General features: G+C 39.7%; 1 protein-coding gene across 1 annotated transcript in view; it reads right to left on the bottom strand.

Moving 5' to 3' along the window:
* rsrc1 (arginine/serine-rich coiled-coil 1) overlaps positions 1-17,518 on the bottom strand; it is a 128,072-nt gene that overhangs the window by 7,877 nt on the left and 102,677 nt on the right. The window contains exon 7 of the mRNA XM_077540209.1: positions 17,394-17,462. Within this exon, the coding sequence (XP_077396335.1) occupies positions 17,394-17,462 (69 nt within the window). The remainder of the gene's footprint in view (positions 1-17,393; positions 17,463-17,518) is intronic.

Raw genomic sequence — 17,518 nt, 5'->3', positions numbered from 1 at the left:
CCTCGCTCTCTCTCTCTGCACCAGCGGCCAACTGCCCCGCTGCCAGCCTCCACCTCCGAGACCCCCCCCCACCCCCATACGCCCACATGCTCCCCATTCCCGGAGCCCAGATGCATGAGGCACCGACACATGACGACGACGAGTTGTTTACCATCTCCTTTAGTCATTTTCCAGCTCGCGCTTCATTAGCGGATATGACGGCGACGACGCCTGGGGAATCTCGCTTTAAGAGACCGCCGCTTTCCTTCTCTCTCCGTTGGTCTCCCGTGGGTCTTACCTGTAGGCGAGCGGGCTGCTGTTTGTGTAACCCTCGAGCTCGCGCACGCACACACACACACACACGGACCTCTCGCAATACTTGGCATCAAACCGCTGGGTTAAGCTTAGCAGGGCGATGTGCTGGGGGGCGGAAGATAGGTCCTTAAATCCACAGGAGCACCCTGGACGGAGCAAAAATGTCTGCAGGCCCGTTCTGAAGGCCTCAACAACAGGCCGCTCCAGTGCATGTATGTGTCAGGACCACCACAACTTATTTAAAGGAGACATATCGGGCCATTTTCCTGAAAACAGTTCCCAGCGGACTACACACACACACAGAGTTATAATCGAGTCAGATTTGCACCACTAATTCATTTGGGGTGCTTTCTTGAAAAAACGTGGATAAACCGCCATTAAGTGGCACCCCAGAAATATAAATAAAAAGAAAATATAAAAAAAATACAGTATATACATACATACATATATACATATATATATATATATATATATATATATATATATATATATATATATATATATATATACATATATATATGTCAGGCGATTAAAATGTTTAATTGTAATCAATTGCATGACTTTGATAGTTAACTCACAATTACTCTGTTGTAAATGTACAATAAAATGTACAATATATTTTTTTCACATTTTTCATAACTCTTGTTAACTCATTTGCTTCCAAAAACGTATAAATACATTCTATTTTAAACATATTAAGTATCCTAAAGACGTATTTATACGTTTTTTGTTTTTTTTATGCTAGAGCAGTCAGAAGGCTTTGATGCTGCCTCTCAACTACTACGAGAAAGGGTGAAAAAAATGGTAGTAATTACAAAAACGGCTAGCAGGTGGCAGCAGAGTATAAGATGTCAACCAGGGCCATGATGAAAACAAGCTGTTTGCCCACAATTCTAAGCGGATTTGTGAATAATGATGAAACTTAGCTATATTCTAATGCTAATTGCTGCAAAACAGAAACAAATAGAAACATACTTTTTTTTCCTGATGAAAGAAGAGACTAATCTTTCTTTTGGTAGGTTCCATGTTTTTTTTTTTTTTATAGAAATAGAACACAATATTCTGCGAGCCTTGCAAAATCAGTCGAAATCCAGTAAAACAGGCAGAAGTGAAGGGGATTACTTCAGTGAAAATGGGTGGGAGTGAATGAGTTAACATACAAGTGGTAAAAAAAAATAAAATAAATAAAAATGTAAAACTAACAGAAATATGATTGCATCTTTTAGTTGTTGAGCCAATAATTTCATAAGAATTTATACAATTGTACTGTACTGTAAAAAACGAGTATGATATTTATTTGTGTTGAGGTAATTTTTTGCCACTAGATGGCATAATTGCATTTGTAAGACGATGACAGATCAGTGCATTTTTCTTTTCATATTTAGAGCTATCTGTTAACATGAAGTAATTTGTAAAATTCTGCGCAATTTTTAAATTGTAAAATAAAATTTGACCCCAGTGTACACGAATATATGCATTATTACTAAATTTATTACTGCTAAATTTTGACATGGACGTGCCTAATTTGTTGCAACTGGAGTTCCCCCAGCATAGGTTTTCCAAGTAAGACGTGGTCATTAATCGTGCATTTAAAAAATTTGTGACGTTAAAGGAACATTAAATTAACTCAAAATTAACGCACTGATTTTGACACCCTAATATAATAAAACCAATTTATTATTATCGTCAGGGGTGTCACAACCCTAAGATGCCCCCTCCCGACTCGTATAATAATTACTATTTTTAGCAAGCTGCTAAAAACATGGACTGCCAGACTGCAACATCAGCTAATAAAAACCGCCAACCAAAAAGAAAGCAAACTGTCTATTGACAACAGTAACCTCAAGAAGCAACCGAGTCAAAAGTGCTCCTCTGTCTGTGCAGACAAGTTGATTCATTAAAAAGGTGTCTGGTGCCGGCCTCGCTAGGCTAATACTTTTAGAGTGTATTGATTACGGGGCCGCTGACAGCTCCTGATGTTCAGCCCCTGCAAATGCATCAAGTGGCTAATGAGCAGCTATTAGGCCCATCGATTTGCTGATTTCAATTGATAGCTGGCAGGCCAAAGCTGCATGGCAATATTTGCATAGCTAATAGCCAGCAGCTTCAGGCATTGACTGCAACACACACACACACACAAAAAAAAACAGCAGAGAGAAGCAAAAATAGGAGAGTAGGAGGATGGATATTATGAAAAAGGTTCTAAAATAATATGATTGCGAATGGGTGGACTTTGCAACAGTGGCCGTCTGTGGTTGGCTGGGGTCAACAGGCCAGCACAGAATGAAGGAAAACAGAGACAGACGGAGCCAGATGTCTCAAGTGCGTCCCTGAGGACAGCATGCACGTATATATGTATGCTTTTCCAATTGTGCGACACTGTGCACACGTGTCTGTGTGTGTGTGATGTCCAATGACAGAGCAGGTGGCTAAGCCACTTTAATGTTTGTTCCCTCAAGACCATACACACACACACACATTATGTGCACGGTCATCAATTACCACTCATGAACTTCCCCCTTGCAAAAATGTTATCCACCATGCTAACAGATCACATTCGGTACTAGGGATAGACCGATTATCGGCTGGGACGATTATCGGCACCGATAATATTTTGACGAATATCGGCATCGGCCATTTTGAAGAATCATATGGCCGATGATAGACCCATTAAAAAAAAAAAAAAAAAAAAAAACTTCAAGGAACTAATTTAAATGTTTTTAGTTTTTTTTCAATTTAAATTTTCAGAGATGCTGCTGACCCTGGGAACTCTCTGCACCATCTGTTTTTGTTTGTAATTAAAACTAAGATAATTTAAAAAATAAATAAAATACTTCAAATATATTTAAATACTTTATTTAGTGTAAAAAAAAAACCAATTGTTTGTTTTTATTTAACTTTTGAAAACATGCCACTGCCCCTGGGAGATCCTGGGACTTGTTAGATTTTAAAAACAAAGATGTCTATTGACTAAGATTAACAAAAAAATAAAAAATAAAAATCCAATATTTTACTAACCCTAAAAGTTGCTCAATAAGTATATACTTTAAAATGAAAACAAAATAAATTTGAAAAAAAGAATTGGAGTTTGTATTTTTTCCAAATTTTGATGCCATTTTCCCTTTTTAGTGAAAATTAATATCGGCTCCAAATATCGGTTATCCGTGTCATTGACTACTAATAATCGGTATCGGTATCGGCCCTGAAAAAAAACCCATATCGGTCTATCTCTATTAGGTACACTTACACTGCAATTTCAAAACAGTCAGCAATGATTAAAACACTCACATTAAATCATGCAAACAATGATGTAAACAATATTGTTGCAGACAGCCAATCATATTATGCCCTGCCCTCAAAAAATTAAACATCACTGTTGTAATCCTTCACACATTTTTTTGGGTTACAGCTACCCAGTGCCTATGAGCATTATTTGACTTTGTGAAGATCACGCGATATGTTGATGTGATATTTTATATGCTCTCTATTTGGCATCAGGAAATGAAATGCAGCTGGTGACTGAATGTCACATACGGGCCCCCACATGCTCACCCCTTGTGATAGTGATCTCCCACTCTGCAGTCAATAAAAGGGACGGAATGATGAATTAAAGAGGCAAACAAGCTGCTAATGACAGGATGACACGGCAGGCACGCGCTGCCGTGCTTCTGCTATCCGCTTCCGCATCGCTACCGGCTCGATGCTTCCCTCAACTCACTTCTTCTGTTCTTTTTGACAACATTACTGTTAGCATCATTTCAGTCAGAGGAAAGAGAGGTCAGATGCAGGGTATACAATTGCCTATAGTTAGCAGTCAACGGCAGGGAACATATAGACAACTATTTAATGAGGTTGTTCCATGGAATTGGGAAAAAATATTTGATTTAGTTTGTGAAATATCGTTTTACTAAAATACAATTCTATAACGTGGGAAATAACAGCAGATAAACTTTTTAAATTATTGTATCATTAAATATTTTCAAATATCTATTTTTAAGGCTTAATGTAAAATAGATTAACGTTATATTAGCAACAATTAAAAAATAAAAATCACCAAAACACTCCTCAGTGGAGGAAATTAAATTTCAAGATACAAGTCATCACGCAGCATTTTTTTTTTTTTTTTTTTGCTTCGACTTGTGAGCAAAAATTAGAGATGCAAGTGCTAGATGATGGTAGTGGACTCAATCCAATCCATTCTCCAAAAAGCAGCAGTTTTGCAAATCAACACGAAAAAAAAAAAAAAGCAGGTGTGCGCGTGTGTGTGTGGTTGGGGGTTGGGGGATATCTAGCGTCTGGCCAGCATCAACTCCTCTCATTAAACAGTGACGCTTTCACAGGCTGAGTGGTGAAATCTTAAAGGTCGCACTCGCAGCCACTTTCTCTATCAGCAGCCAACAAAAAGCATCTGAAAAGCCATGATTGTGTTAGATTTGCTTTTATTTTTTTGCATTAGGATACGAGTTGTCAAGGTGAGAAAAAAATGAAGCAATTGCAGATTGTAACACTTTAGAATAATGGCCGATGTGTCAGTGTGACCGGTGCAGCTCTTTAGGAATCACAGTGCCGTTTCAGTGCTATGAGAATATCAAGTCTTGCCCTTTACCAGAAATAACAAACATTTGAGGGGATTAACTGGTGTCCTAGTGTGTGTGCGTATGTACATGTAAGAAGTGCCGTGCCGAGATCTCCATTTTTTCTTTTTTTTTTAATTCCTGGTTGGTCAGCAGCTTTTCCCTTTTTTTTTTAAAATGAACAAGCGTGTAAGCAAAGAAGCGCCAAGCAACTACCGTAATTACTTAATTGGAGAAAGCGCTTTCCAATTAAAATGATGTGATCAGAATCCAGGAAACGGGCTCAGCGAACACGCAAACATGCACACGCGACAGTCTTCTTGACATGTAGCCATCGAGCAACTCGCTCACACTCTTAATTGATTCTCACTTTTATAGGATAAGAATGTTGCGTGTGTGCGTGTGGTCTGCTCCAAAGTATATGAGTAAAGGTCATGGCCGAGCATGTGTGCGTTTCTGAGCAACGATTAATTAGGGAAATGCCCCCAGCCCTCCTCTTCGGACCTCCCTTGTAAACTAACAACCTTATTACAATGAAATATATTTGACTTTTTTTTTAATCTGGGATCAGTTAAAATGAGCAAACAAGACTTACATCGTTTGCATATAAAAATGAATATTTTGTGTGAGTGACTGATCTGTTTAGTGCTCATACAAAATCATCATTGGCAACAAAGCAGTTGCATAAATAGGCACAAGTTCCACCTTTGCATTTGCATGTTATTTATTGGGGCGGTATGGTTCAGTGGTAGAATGGTCGAACCCAACCCAGTAGGTTTGGGTTCGATCCCCCGGTCATTGTGACCATGTTAAAGTGTCCTTGAGCAAGATAACTACTTGAGTACCTACGGTAGAAAAGCGCTATACAAGTGAAAGCTCATTTGACCATTTATTGAAATGTAGCATCTCCTTTACTCTTTTACTGCCACTCATTATTAAAAAACAACCCGCATATCCAGCCAGCCGATTTCGAGCATTTTAACTAATTTTTCAAAACAGACAGAATATTGTGTTCTTTTACTACATATGCAACATGGGTACCACATAAAAGATCGCATTCCATTTTTTCATTAGAAAAAAAAAGTATGTTTCTAATTTATTCCGTTCCTTAGTAATCACTAGGGATGTCACAATAAGGGCAATATTGTGATATCGTGATATTAAAACTGCCACAATATCGTCGTCATCATGTTCACAATATTTAAAAGGAATACATCTGTTAAAAAAAAGTCAGGTTGATTTCCATTTGTGAAGTTCTAGCACCCTCTAGTGGCTAGTTTATTAGTGCAATTTAATTTTTATTAGGGATGTTTTGGCCTTCTATGTTTAAAATCTATGCTAATTGTCAAATGAAGGGGAACCTAATTTGCTTGTGAAGCAATCAATGTGTGCTTTCATGAGCAAGTAAGTGCCTCAATATTGTTATTAGAGATTGTAGGTGCTTTATATGCATTGCTGTTATGTACAAAAGCACAATATTGTGCTTTTCTTTTTTAGTATGAGCTCTCTTTTTTACAATGTTGTGATCTTTTTTTAAATATCGCTAACGCCCCCACAATATCGTGATAATTATCGTATCGTGACCTTCATATCGTGATAATATCGCATCGTGATGTTTGGTTATTGTTACATCCCTAGTAATCACCCTTTGAAAATAGCTCATTTGAGTGACATTGAGCGAAAATTGAAAATATGAGGAGAAAATGAGCTTTTTTTGTGAAGAGAAGATACATTTTCTCCACTACAGTGACTTTGATACTAATATTTTTTGTTTTGTGATGCTCCGTGAATTAGGTTTAATGTGACAAAGGCTTTGATCATTCACGTCATCCTTGAAAACGTTAAGATTTCATCAGATTGCGTCATGTTTCATTGTAATTCCATACACCGGCAGCCCATTGAAAAGAGATACAATGCTGCCATCTGCTGGCCATAGTTAGTGGGTGTTTTTGATTTCACAACTCATTGCACTTGGACATTGCACTGGCCACTGATATTAAACAAAAAAACAAAAAAAAGAAACGTACTTGACGTCATTTAACGTTTATGGCGGCATACATCATGCTTTTACTAAACGCTATTAAACGTTTTTGGCTGTGAAAGAGTTAATATAGACAATGAACGCTTAATGTTGGTGTAATCACATCTAAATAGATGTCTACGCCAATTGGCGCAAAGAGGAAGTTAGCTCCATGTGTTTTCACTTATTTGTTACATTATATTTATTTTTAACCACATATTGTTTTGTTTTGTTTTGTTTGTTTGTCTGTTTGTTTTTTTAAAGTATGAAGTCTGGAACTGATTAATCAGATTTCTATTTATTACAATGGGAAACATTACCTCAATTTATGAACATTTTAAGTTTCAAACGTAGTCACAGAACCAATTAAGTTTGTAACTTGAGGCTCCACTGTATTTCCTATAGGACATTTGGAAAACGACCCTGTGCTTATGTCACTACACAATCGCTCGTACGTGACCTCTGATGTCGGCCCTGCAGGGAGTTGGAGGGGGGTAAGTGGGGTCGCTGGTGGCCAGCACCACCCAGGAGGATGACGGCACTTTGACCCGCAACAGTTTGCGGGTGTGTCTAACCCACTGCAGTCTGGCCACCCGCTTAGAGCGCAACCGAGCGCCACTGCCGCGCTGCTGGTGTGTGCGTGATCATGTCCAGACGGACACGTGTTCCGCTTTCACACATGAGGGGGGGGGCGGCAGAATGTTTCCACTTTTAGAAAAGTCAGCTCCCTCTCCAGCAGGTCACGCATTGACAAGTATTGGCACACCAGGGAATTTGGAGTTGTGGCGAGAATAGCTGCTACTTCTTTCTAGACTTACTTTGTTCACCAGGAAGCAAAAATGGAATCTTTAGGAATATCTGACAATATTGTTTTTGCTGACTTTGAACCTTAAGAGTGGAACAATGCTAAAAATTGCCACAATTATTGGTATGAAAAGGAAAAATAAAACTGTCCAAAATGTATTGTAAAATAAATGATTAATATTCAACGTCTCCTGATTAACTCAGCAATTATCAGTGCTTATCCTTATTCACCAAACACAAATATGAATTAACCCTGAACCTGTACAGAATAGCGGTTGACAATCCTTACAAAAAAGCCGCGGAGTTGCTCATTGAACGTTTACTGAATACACATTGGACTACTGGTAACAGGTTAATTGATAAAGGTGACCCGTGAAACGATTACCAATCACAGAAGGTTAAAAGGGGGCTGTCAATCAAACCAGAGATGAATGAGCACGGGACACAGGCTAGCGTGAATCAATTTCATGCAACTTCAGTGTATCACATTCAGATACCTTCATGGGAACCGTGGGATCTTGCAAAACGTAAATTCGCTAATGGCTGATGTAACAGCAATATTGCAATATTAAAAGTGCCACAATTCTTGTGGTTAGTTTATTAGTGCAGTTTAATTTTAATTAGGGATGTTTTGGCCAATGTGGTGGGCATTACTCCCATAAATCTGTCATACCAGCAAATATTTTTCAAAATCTCCATCAAAAAGCATGACTTTTTGCTCGCTTCAGCCACACACAGCATTCACAACTGCATAGATCATGATTCTCTGCACCACTGAGCCAATCACATGACATGACATGACATGACATGACATGACATGACATGACATGACACGGCCAAGCCTATTTCTTTGTCACTGCTGTTAAAAGGTACACAAACACAATATTGTACTTTTTTTTACCTCCCATATGAGCTTTTTTTTTTTCCAATATTGTTTTTAGACAGCATCGTGAGCTATTTTTTTTTATAACCAACCTCCCCACAATATCTTAATTATCGTATTGTGAGGTTCGTATTGTGATATTTATCGTATTGTGATGTTTGCATATCGTTACATCCCAACTATTTAGGCTGTTGATCAACTAGCGGTAGCGGATACCTTTTTTAGACAGGTGTTTATACGTTTTGACTATTTTTTTTTTTACATATGGTACATAATTCCAGATAGAGTTGCATATTCATCAAGTGACCCTGACACTAGTCTCATCCACGTTTGGCGCCCAATTCACACCGACTGCGGAACGGACGCGGAGCGTTTTCCGTACGGCATCCGGACGGACTGCAATTCACACCACGTGCGTTGCGTGAGCTGTCCGTGTCTGGAAATCTGCACCTGCCAGACCACAAGATCACGGGGTTTCACGCTGGAGAGTTCACACGATAAACAACCGTGTATATAGAGTCCTATTTGTAAACAATAGCCACGCTTGCCTGTTGTCACATCGATATGGTTTTTGGACATTATTTCTGGGACCGCTACCGTGGCTATTTAATTGTTTATTTGACTTTTAAAAGTCCGACTCTTGTCATGCTATGTTAGCTAGCTCCGCCGTCCCCCCAAACACAAAAACAAGAACAAATTCGCAAACTGTTTTATTTTGAAATATACCGGATTTACCTTGAGCCGACGCCCGACTTCCTGTCCGGCTCGTGTAATTTCTTCAGCTTCATGAAAATCCACATGCGGAATCCAGAAAAAATAGAACGCGAGCGGAAACCTTCCGCAGTGCCGCATCCGTTCTGCACCGCATACCTATTTTTATACCAATTTTTATGTCAAAAAGTTTCATACCAATTCACACCGCAGCTTGCGTGAATTGACTCGAATGCTTTATATTCTTGCGGAGTCCGTATGGCTGCCGTAAGGAAAACGCACAGTGTCCGTTCCGCAATCGGTGTGAATTGGGCGTGAGGCACTACTGCCTCACCTGTGTCGTTCATGTGAAAGCAATTAATCGACTTCAAGCTGTAATAATCATTGTGCAGTGGTAAAGTCGACGCATCGACTGGTCGGTTCGGCCCCTATGTGTGTAGAGGAGTGAGAGACGTATACATGTACACAAGGTCACATGGGGTGAGCGGGATCCGGTTCTCATTTACATGGCTAGCAGTCACCCAATCATACACACCTCCACAATGTATGAGGGCATATAAGGGAGGGAAACAAGATAGGATGGGAGGGGTTAGGAGGAAACTTGCATTAATGAGGAAAAAAAAAAAAAAAGAAAAAATCAATAAAGCAGTAATTGCTTGGCTATCCCCTTGTAATGAAACAAATTGAGAGGAGACGGAAGGTAAGGAGAGAGCTGGCACCCCAATGGTTCTAGTTTGTACTTAGATTTTTTTGTGTGTTATTTTTTGGCTGTAGCATGTGGAGCTGACTGAGTTTTTGCTTCAGTTGGGGGGGAGGGAAAAAAAAAAAAAAAAAGGTCTCCTCGTGATAATTAAATCTTCTCACACTGATTTTCCGCCAAATTTATTTCCCCGGGGAGCATAACTGTGATTCAGTGCTTAGCAGCCTTGCATAACTAATGGTCTCGGCGTGGGGTGGGGTGGGAGGGGCGGCGCACACCTGAATGAATAGGGAGGAGAGAGGAGCAAATAAAGCGAGCCCGTGGCACTTTTCATCTCCAATCAATCATTATCCCGGCGACTCACAAATCGAAAGGACGGTTTCATGTAAGTTGCAAGCGGACTGTTTTAAAACGCACCTTTGAAGCAAAAGTGTAATTAATTGGCGGTCTGCTCTCCTTGTTTTAAATGACTCCTGCGGTGCATTATGGGCCAAAAAGCGAGCTTTCATTCCTGGAACAAATGGAGGTGGTGAAGTGTGGGCTCAATATTGGTCTGACTGTTCCTGGCATGATTGTGTTGAACATAATAACACAACAAATAAGGCCATTCATCACAAGTAAGGACAGGAGATGGGGGGCGCACGCTGCCGATCGTTAGCAAATCAATACAAACAGGATTTTCTTACATCAAAATCACTGTGCGGTCATAATTCTTGCGCGGATCTCGGATTAGATCGAATGACAATACTTATGTTATTGTTAATTTAATAAAATGGTGGACAGTTTAAAAATAAATAAATACATAACTCCCGTGTTTACGAGCGGTTGAATTTGGTCGCTTGTCCTTCGGCGCGCCACGCGGTGGCCTCGGTAATTAAAACATTTAAAGCACAGCCAGCTTCCCCCTCCCCGCCACCTCCGCGCTCCCCGGGTGTGATATGGGGGTCACGCGCCTGTAGATTCTAATTTGCGCGCCATTTGTATTCATGACAGGCACGTGCTAAATATTTAACAGCAGCCCGGCAGGAGTTTTGTATTGTTAGGCTTTCCAGGTCAAATAATTTGATTTCAAGGCAGATTACATTAAGCATCAATGTCCAAGCAGGCACTCTCACTTGCCTCTCATTTCCTGGCTTTTATTGCGGCTCAAACTGAAGCGATATACAGCTTGGAATCGCACAAGAACATCTTATCCACGGGATTACTTATTATTTTCAATTAGAAAAGGCATCACATCGTTTATTATAAAACGCACACACCGGCGCAGGATGCGAGTGGACCGGAAATTTTAGAGTGACAAATTTGTTTGGTGGAGTATGTCATCATGATTATTATTACAGTAGAACCTCTAATGTCAAACAATCTGTTACGGGACGCTGGTCGACTTGATTTGCCTGCATTTGGAAACTATTTATCCATCTGTCGATTTTCTTAAATGTTTGTCCACACGTTTTGTGTTGTGTACTAGGAAAGACAGCAACACCTCCTAGGTTTGACACACCTCTTGCTTTCCTCATATATTTACTTGGCAGACACATAGTAAAATGTCTTGTCTTTAATTTTACAGGGGCAAAAACATCTAAAACACTGGACATTTCCGGTGATATTGCGAACAAACAGAATATAAATTGTCACCAAGTGCTTGTTCTCGAGGATTCTTTTGAATAACCTTTTTGTCAACATACAGTTTATTTGGGTATAGTACCACTTTGGGTGGTGGGCCTTGAGTGAAAGTTAATATTAAGAATATTTGGGATAGACTGATTATCAGCCAGGCGGAAATATGCATGGCAATGTGATTGTCATTAAAGGAACACACCATTTATTAAAAACTAGCCAGCTATTCTGTGAAGTGGTTAATTTAAACTCTTCCCTGGGAAAAAAATGCGTCAATTTACCGTATTTTCCGTACTATAAGGCGCACCTAAAAGCCTTCATTTTTTTCAAAAGCTGACCACGCGCCTTATAATCCAGTGCGCCTTATATATGGATCAATATTGAGCCGCAACAGGTCTCGCTGTCAAGACGCTATCGGTGACCCTGCATGATCGGTGACGCGCATGCGCAAAAGATCCCGCCATCTTGGATCGCTAGCTAATACTAATACTTTACCTCAGAGAAAACGATAAAACAGCTGTTTATTCATTTTGGGAGTGAATGGAGTTGTCAGAAAGCTGGTTTGTAATCTATTAATAAAGTTTGACTGCCCTAGCTGACTGTTTTGCTGACATTCCCTTTAGCGCAGCACCATCTAATGGATGCATAACGTAACCCCAGCCTCCACTGTAGCGCCTTAAATATGGAAAAAGTTTTAAAATATGTCATTCATTGAAGGTGCGCCTTATAATGCGGTGCGTCTTATAGTGCGGAAAATACGGTATGTTGATTATGATTTTATAGTATTTTTATGAATATTTTTGCATTAAGTACGGTTGCGGCCATTTTTGGACAGCCACAGGCAAGCGCAGTAGAAAATAAATGGATTGATTATTATTTATTATGACGGGCAAAATAATTAACACATCAAAATGAATATTTTTCTAACAATTAGAATGAAAAAATACCGTGTACGTGTAACAAAGACTGAGAGTCATGCTCATCATGTCATAGTTGCCGAAGACGTACGCTTGCAGTCCAGCTCTTCCAAATTGGACAAATTGTGAGCAAAAAGTGTGAAACGTGATTGACAACAGAGCTAGTTAGACAGCGACGAGGCCTTATTGGATGCTAGGTCAAGCATGGGAGGGGTGTGGGGGGGTTAGCTTGCAGCTGAATATTTAATGGACATATAATTCCTCAACACAGCCACACATACATACAGACACACCCACCCGATGACCTGTCCTACACACAAAGTAATTAGGGAAACAGTCCGTCCGTTTAGCTGCCAAAAGAGCAAGCGGTAGGTATATATTCCCCTAATGATGTGGGTTAAAGAGCTATTATAGGTCTCATTAAAATATATGATCTCCCAATCTGCTGCTGGTTTGAGGTAATGGGCAGAGAGCGGCACGCAAGGGGCTAAAACATCATCCTTGTTAGGCCTGGTGTCACATACATATCTACGTATTTCGACTACGTGACGGCACACATAAAACATGCATAGAATTTACCAAATAAACTCACAAGACTAATAGTTTTATAGATTAGCATGTTCCAAGACAACAACTTCAGGGTCATCATGCCTTCGTGATCACGAAGAATGGCGAGTATCGGCTCACCATTTCCATCAAGACGATAAAAATTTTAAATTTTAAAGTTTTTTGTCCTTCACTCCCAAAAACATATTTATACTTTTTTTTAATGTTTGTTTTATGCAAGTGCATACATAAGACTTTGATGCAGCTTCTGACATGAAGAGGTGGCTTCAAGCAATGGTGGTTATTACAAGAAACGGTCACCAGGTGGCAGCAGAGTATAAGAGATCAGGCAGGGCCATGTTGCAACAAGCTATTTTTGACAGTTGTTTTCACAAGGAATGTAAATATGGATGAAACTTAGCTATATCCTAATGCTAATTGATGTAAAACAGATCCAAATATATATGTTCCCTGATGAAAGAAGAGACGCGGGTTTCATGTTTATCTAGTAATAGAACACTATATTCTCTGGGCCTTGCAAGATCAGTCAAAATCCAGTAAAACAGCCGGGAGCAAAGGGGGATGCTTCAGTGAAAACGGCTGGGAATGAATGAGTTAAGAGATTTCCGATTATCTATCTGATTATCAGTATGTGTGCTAAACCTTTAGATAACGCCTCGTCATTCACAGCAGATAGAAATCTCATTTCAAATGCAATCTTGTTCACACAGGGATATTACAGATGTGACTGCTGAGCTTGTTTCAACTCTGTTGCTAACCAAATCAGCTTCATGTACAGCTACAACTCATATGGGACTGTGCGGGCGTACCTAATGATTTGGCTTGTAGATTGCCCTGAAACTCTGGCTACTTCATTACTGCTAGTTGTTAATACAGTTTGCACAACAAACAGCGCGAAAGCTATTGCGCTGTACCGATGTCAAGTGTGCCTTGTGGGCACACAAAGTGCAATCTCTTGACTTGAAGGCATGCAGCTAACAAAGGAACCGAGCTCCCCTCTCATTCTTAGTGCCTTTCATTTCACACGTTTCCTTTTTCAAGCGCAAGCATCATCTGGCTGCCCTTAACCAGCGAGGCAAACATTTCTTTTAAGTGGAGTCTACTTTGTTAACTGATGGCCACGGGGCCAGTTATTGATCCCTCTTCTTTCTCTCACAAAAGCCCTGATGATAAGCTGCCCCCCCCACCCATCATCTTCTCGCAGGGCTTCACCAGCAATGATAGCGCTCACATCACTTGCGTTCACATGAATCAGATCCGGGTGGTTTCGATTAGCGCCACGCTAACGCGGACGCGCTGCCAGTCTCGGATCTATTTATGAACGAGGCGTGTAGGAGGTAGCGTTCCTCGCTTCTTCCCCTTCCACTCTTAAAAGGTTTCCTGGTTTCGCTCGACTTTAGTGGTTCAAGTGTAAACTTTCTCGCGGTGTTGACCTCACAGAGACCCTGCGGGGAATGCAGAGACCCCTGGTGATCTGCTGCTAAACTGCAGCAGTGGCCCACCTCTTCCATCATGCTTGTGCTGGGAGGAAGGGCAGCGGAGACTCCAGCTGGCTGCGTCTACTTCGGTGTGAGTGTGTGGGAAGGCCAAGGCAAGTTCACATTTAGGTAAGGCATATTAGGTAGTGTGGATAGAATGGCTGAAGATATTTTTTGTAGTTGACCATAACATGATGAAAGTCAATTAATCGATTTTGTAGCACAGTCCAGCAGCCACCAACTTTGTAAGCACCATAGACCAGTTTTATGTAGATGTATTTTACCGTACTGGCATAGAAACAAATATGTGGAAAAAAAAGATTAATAAAATACCATTACACTATACTAAATATAGTTGTAATTAGTGCGAGCCCTGGCGACGAAGCTGGAGCTTCACTTGTTCCTCATCACCAGGCCTGTGTTTTCGTTGGTATGAAAATTTTAAGCATCATGGAGCTCAGAATAGCCAAAGCTAATTGGCTAACCGCTATTCTCATCCACCACTACCTTATTATTGTTACTCTTGAACCCAAGCAGATGTATGACGGACTGTGTCGCCAAAAAAAAACAAAAAAAAAACAACAACAACTGAATATTAGGACTAGGTAAGGTTTTGACTTCTTCCTACTCCATTTGAACATGCAAACTGCTGCAGACGACATTATCGTCTGTTTCTATTAGTTATCTTCTGTTACATGATTGCGTGTTCAATAAAGCTGCCAATCATTCAAACTTACAGAATTAGTAAGATTTTGTTTTAAGGGGGGAAAAGGAACAATTTTATAAGAATAAAGTTTCAATGTCGTAAGTAAAAAAAAGTATTTTTTTTTTAATAAAAAAAAAATGGTATTAGGTTAAAGACATGAAAACACTTTTTTTCCCTCACTACTGACAACTCAAGCCACATTTAATCTTGAGCTATACGTATGTTTCTTAGTTGTCTTTCAGGGCAATAAGCAAGCAAAATGAGGCAGCAGAGGGGGAGGACAGAGAGAGAGAAGGCGAGACAAAAGTTGAGATAGTAGTAACACTAAAGCTAATATTATCATAAGCGTGGCATCAAGAAAAGGAGACAAACAACAACAGTGTGCAAAAGAGAGGCAGGAGAGGAGAGGAGAATACATAACATAGTAACCAGAGCTGGGGACCAAAGCAAGTGTGCAAGGCTAATTACTTTCTGATGGCTGCACTTTCATTTGGCCAAAAGGGCAGCTAACTTTAAAGGTCACATTGTCATTCCTCCTCCATGGAAGCACACAGACAAAATACACAAAGCTACAAGAGTGAGTCGAGCAATAGAAAAACACAAAACACCCACACTCCAACAAATTATTCTGTAGCTAAACTCACACACACGCAGACAGATACATTCTCATTTAGACGGTGCCCTGGTCAGAACAAGGACCAGCCTCATTATTCTATCTCAGGACTTTTATTATTACCAGCATATCCAGTGGAAATGACTCTTGGCTTTATTTGAATGTCTATCGAGATGTGTGTGCGCGGATGCACGAGCGCGTGTGAATGGGATGTGTGCGGCCGTTGGGGAGTTTCATGCTGGCAGCAAATTCATTCGCTGGCTGCAGTGCAAAGAATGTGCATTTCCTATGCATTTCATGCAAATGAAGCAAGTCCTAATAGAAACCGACATATGTAAGTTCATTTGAGTTGATGATGAGTAAAAAGCAAAAAAGAAACGGGGAGAGGAAATATGAAACCATAGGAAACAATTCAAGTTCAGTGAAAGAAAAAAAAATAATGGTGATGATAAAATGAAAAGGTATGCAAATAATACATAACATTTAATTAAAACTACACTAATATATAAATATAATTCAGTGAAATCCGTTGATCCATTTCAGCCAAAAAAAAAATGCAATGTGTTTTTTTTTTTTTATATAAGAAAAATAATTACAAATATAATGTAATAGATTAAGCTGTTTTTTTTTTTTTTTTTGCTTCAGCACAATGGATATTGACTCTTTGGTACGCCACAACAATATTAGCCGTTCTTTACAGAGGATATAAAAAAAACAAAAAACATGACTGTCTACTTGTGTTGCTCCACCGTATGTGTTCTATACCATTGCTTAAACCAGGGATGGGCACTCTCGGCCCTCGAGGTCCGCAGCCCTGCAGGTTTTGAATGTTGCCCTTCTCCAACACAGCTGATATATGATCCGCTCATCAGCAAGCTGTGCATTAAACTGATAACGATCCCACTGATTGGAAACAGCTTGTGCTGGAAGAGGGAAACCTGCAAAACCTGCAGGGCTGCGGCCCTCGAGGAGCGAGATTTCCCATCCCTGGGCCTTAAACAGTTCTCATACTGAGATACCAATGCTATTTGTACGCCCATCGAATACCTTTTTACATTGTTTGTTAGCATTAAGCTAAGCAGAATTATCTAAAGCAAATCTATGTGGTTGTTTAAAAAAAAAACACAACTGGTAATTATTTTTTATTTATGTTTAGTTTGACAAGTAAACTTCAACTGAGAGTGGCTATAAACAGCATAAACACTTATTTGGGAAGAATTGTTCACTATCTGCAAAACGGCTGCTTGTTGTGAAGTGAGTTTGTTCATCATCATCATCATCATCATCATCATCATCATCATCATCATCATCCCATCATACACGGCATATCTTAAGTAAAAAAAATGACGAATTTTAAGGTAATCAAAAAAGTATTTAAAAAAGTTGAATCTGAGATATGGATTGAGTCATTGATGTTTCAAATTAAACTATCTTAAATTAACATGATTTTTCTTATTTTATTATTTTTTTACCTAATTATCAATGCTGCACATGCACACCCAAACTCACCTATATCCAGTTTTTTTCTGGTGTCCTCTTGCTTGCCTGCCTTGGCCTTAAGAGCGTCATCCGTTGTGACTAAAAATGAAAACAAGCTTGATCAATTGATGACATATATACATTTTAATGCAGTA

Source organism: Festucalex cinctus, chromosome 13 (genome assembly GCF_051991245.1).
Source record: "Festucalex cinctus isolate MCC-2025b chromosome 13, RoL_Fcin_1.0, whole genome shotgun sequence".
In the NCBI taxonomy this organism is placed as follows: Eukaryota; Metazoa; Chordata; class Actinopteri; order Syngnathiformes; family Syngnathidae; genus Festucalex; species Festucalex cinctus.
The sequence above is the reverse complement of the archived record's forward strand: the minus strand, read 5'-3'. Positions and strand labels throughout refer to the sequence as shown.